At 40.1% G+C, this 3,338-nt stretch overlaps 1 protein-coding gene across 2 annotated transcripts; it reads right to left on the reverse strand.

Moving 5' to 3' along the window:
- Positions 1 to 1,268: 1,268 nt before the first annotated feature.
- LOC121203031 (zinc finger protein CONSTANS-LIKE 3) lies at positions 1,269 to 2,855 on the reverse strand. 2 transcript variants are annotated; one of them, XM_041101154.1, is made up of 2 exons: positions 1,861 to 2,855; positions 1,269 to 1,706 (listed from the first exon to the last, which is right to left on the reverse strand). In XM_041101154.1, the coding sequence occupies exons 1-2, from the start codon at positions 2,359 to 2,361 to the stop codon at positions 1,500 to 1,502; spliced, it is 708 nt and encodes a 235-aa protein (XP_040957088.1). In that variant the 5' UTR covers positions 2,362 to 2,855; the 3' UTR covers positions 1,269 to 1,499. The 2 variants fall into 2 exon arrangements, with proteins under 2 accessions (XP_040957088.1, XP_040957089.1); XM_041101155.1 differs by having other exon boundaries at positions 1,930 to 2,673.
- Positions 2,856 to 3,338: the final 483 nt, after the last annotated feature.

Below are 3,338 nucleotides of genomic sequence, written 5' to 3' on the forward strand. Positions count from 1 at the left end.
TTCAAAAAAAAAAAGAATGGAGAGGAAAAACCTATAAATACAAACAAAGCATGACCCTAAATTTGATTTAGAGGTGATTTATTCAAATAACATCGAAAGCACTGGTACTAGTACTACTGGGATTAAATATTCTAAAATAATTATCACAGTAATAATGGAATTTATAAAATTAGTTGACATACTTGTAAAGTTGATAAATAATTCAAATTTCTTAAACTATTTTTTATGCCAAATAATTTTTTAATAAATTAAAAATTATTAAAATTGATAGTAGTGTTTAAGACAAATTTTATTTTATTTTATTTTTGTTATCTAGTAAGTTATTTTATTTTATTAACTCATAAACTAAAATTGTCCTACATGGAAAAAAAAATCAAAATGATGAGAAGCAAAATTAAAAACTCCAAGAGACATGAATGCTATTATCCTACACAATTGTTTCAAATGTAGAGGAGATTTAAAAAAATTGTGAAGGCATTGTGATTGGAATTGCATGGCAAATGGAAAGCGAGCCCAGTTTGGGATGCTAACTGCAGTGGGGACAATCGACCACCCAAAGAGACCAAGTCAATGCCACTTCCTCGCCCAGTTGCAACCACTATCCTTTATTGACCGAAGTATTGTCAAAAAAAAAATGACCCACACTGGGTGGTAGCTCAATTTGTTATGTTATGTGAAAATTCTCGAGGATTGGACGTGTGGGCGCGCGCATGAAATGGAAATGTACGTATTAGGAAAATACACAGCAAGTACATGCACCAGTGGTATGACCAACTTGCTTGTTTTGGGAGAAGATTGATTGGAATTTGAAAGGAAGTGGTTGACACGCATAATGCTCTCCACCCACAAAAAAATCATTCAAAGAGGGCAAAGAATAGGTCCCAATGGACCAAGGCTACATGCAACTAAACTAAACCACGGGCATACGTGCCTTGTGATATATAGTCCATGGCATTTCGCTGACAAAAAGACCTGACATCCATAGGATTAGTAAAACGGTGGGCGGGTAGCCAGCCAACCAGCCCCATTAGTGGATGTCGTTCAAAGCTTCAAGTACAGACCCTTATCTGCACCTCGACTTGCTCCACACATCCTTAAGGCTGCTTACTGCTAAGGCTGTGCCTCACCCTCTAACCACAGTCACCTTTCATATTTTATACGTACATATATATCTTAATTTCAAAGAAAAGAAAAGAAAAGAAAAGAAAAGAAAACCCTAGTTAAATATAATAATTATACAGAAAGGAGGTGAATCCAAACACCAAAAGGAAAGATGAAGCTTTGTAGCATTTAGCACTCCTAAAAATTCTTGGATTAGTACAAATAAAGCAGTACAAGGCCTACAGGGTCAACATTCCCATCAATGATTAATCAAAGCCTATTGTTAGAAAAGGTTAGAGAAAATCAGAAATAGCAGGCCAAACCAACTCAAATCGGACGGCTAAGGGATTACAAGTACTAACAAATTTTAAGATATTTTTACTGGATTTTCTCAAACTCTAATTTTTGCCTAATGACTCCGTACTCGTCGCGCCTCTCGAATTGGACTGCAACTGAACCGTGCCCTCCGGTTTGATCTGTTGGTCCTTCGATAGCCTCATAGTCCTGGAGTCAACCGAAACGCCTCCACCCTCTGCTCTGCACCGCGTCGCCACAACAGTATGGTAGCCGTACCTCCGTTTTGAAGATAAACGATCCGGATCGTCCTGTTAACACCAATCAAATGAAATATTAACCGTTGATTTCATGTAACAACAAGGTTAAACAATCTGAACGACCAAGGACAAACAAAAAAGGAATTTGAAATGGAAGACAAAAGGGAAAACAAAAAGTGAACAGAGATCGAAAGAGAGAACAAACCTCAGAGTGAAGATCTGAAGCATTCCCTCTCGACCTTTTTAATGAAAACAAATTTGTTGATCTAGAGACCTCTCTTTCACCACCAGAATAATTATCGCTACTAGAAGAACTAGGCGCCGGCGGAGGTGTATTTGCTACTGTGGACCACGGCACCACCTGATTATCTCCGTCCTCCACATCATCTCCAACAGACACGTCATCATCAGAATCATCTCCTTCATCGTCTTCTCCGTCACCATCATCGTCATTTTCCGCCTCGCTCTCTTCTCGATCACCGCCGTCGATGCACCTCTCACAGACGGAGACCGTGCGACCAAGCTTGGAACCAGTGGCTCTCCATGGAGTGAGAGACTGACAAGCGTGACAGAGCAGACACCTCACATGTCTCGCCACAAGGAAGTTAGCCCCGTGGACTACAGCGTCACAATCCCAGCACAAACTGGCTTGGTCCGATTCACAAGACGTTGTCGCCGCTAACTTACAGAGCTCACAACTCTTCATCTCCTTCCTCCTTCAACCAACACAAAAAAAAATATATATATTTTTTTGGGGCTTGAATCTCCCAGCAAGTTCCTTCTCCTTTCGTTTTCTTGGAGAATTTTGTTTACGTTTCTTAGTTTCTCTTTCTTGTGTGTCACAGAGAATGGGCGATTGAGAGAGAAAGAGAGAGAGAGAGAATAAAAAACGAGAAACTTGCAGTGGCTTCTAGGAACAGCCTTGCCTTTAGCTTTAAATTACAAGCTTGCCTTAGCAATCCTCCCCGTAATTAACCAACCAAACACCACCACTCGCATGATATTAGGCTAGTAGTGTTTAGGAGACAGAAATAATTAATTTCTTAAATATTTATATTATTATATATAGATGGAGATAAATTCGAAAAGACCATTCCACCCTGCAGTTTCATTTCAAATTTGTTTAAAAAGCACAAGTATAAAAAAAGAAAAGGATGGGGGTAAAGAAGTAATTTAGGGAATGAGTACGGAGAAAGAAAGAAAATGGAAAGGAATGGTAAGTGTGTGTAGGTTTTTTTTTGTGTGTGAAGAGAAGTAGAAAGACAAAGGGTGTGGTGCGACGTACTGCCAGGTGTTGAAAGGTAAGGTAACAAAATGCTGTGTGGTGCAACGTGGTGGAGCGCTTTGGACTTCGGCTCTGTTTACTCGGTCAGTTGCATTTGCTTTGGGAAGGAAAGGAAGTTTGTTTTTAAAATTTATATTTTATTTAAATGAAAAAATTGAAGCAGGCACGACAGTGGTTTGGGTTCGAGGGTGACGTGTCGGTCGGGAGTGGAGATTCGGATTCGCTTAGCTGGCATTGATCCGAAGCGGAGCTCTGGATTACCCACGTGGCGAGCACTTGATTTGGGATCATGACGTGTACGGTTTGGGTCCCCTTATGTCGGCGATATTTTCTGCTTCGAATCCTCCCTCGACTTTAATCGCTCACCGTCGGTCAGTAAATTTATGCTGTGTGGACAC

The sequence above is a fragment of the Gossypium hirsutum genome, chromosome A03 (genome assembly GCF_007990345.1).
Source record: "Gossypium hirsutum isolate 1008001.06 chromosome A03, Gossypium_hirsutum_v2.1, whole genome shotgun sequence".
In the NCBI taxonomy this organism is placed as follows: domain Eukaryota; kingdom Viridiplantae; phylum Streptophyta; class Magnoliopsida; order Malvales; family Malvaceae; genus Gossypium; species Gossypium hirsutum.

What these genes read in the sequence shown, in the direction of transcription:
- LOC121203031 (XM_041101154.1), bottom strand. Translation starts at nt 2,361, where the DNA reads ATGAAGAGTTGTGAGCTCTGTAAGTTAGCGGCGACAACGTCTTGTGAA. An exon ending in CTTCAGATCTTCACTCTGAG is followed by an intron (nt 1,707 to 1,860) that starts GTTTGTTCTCTC and finishes TGGTGTTAACAG; the next exon opens with GACGATCCGGATCGTTTATC.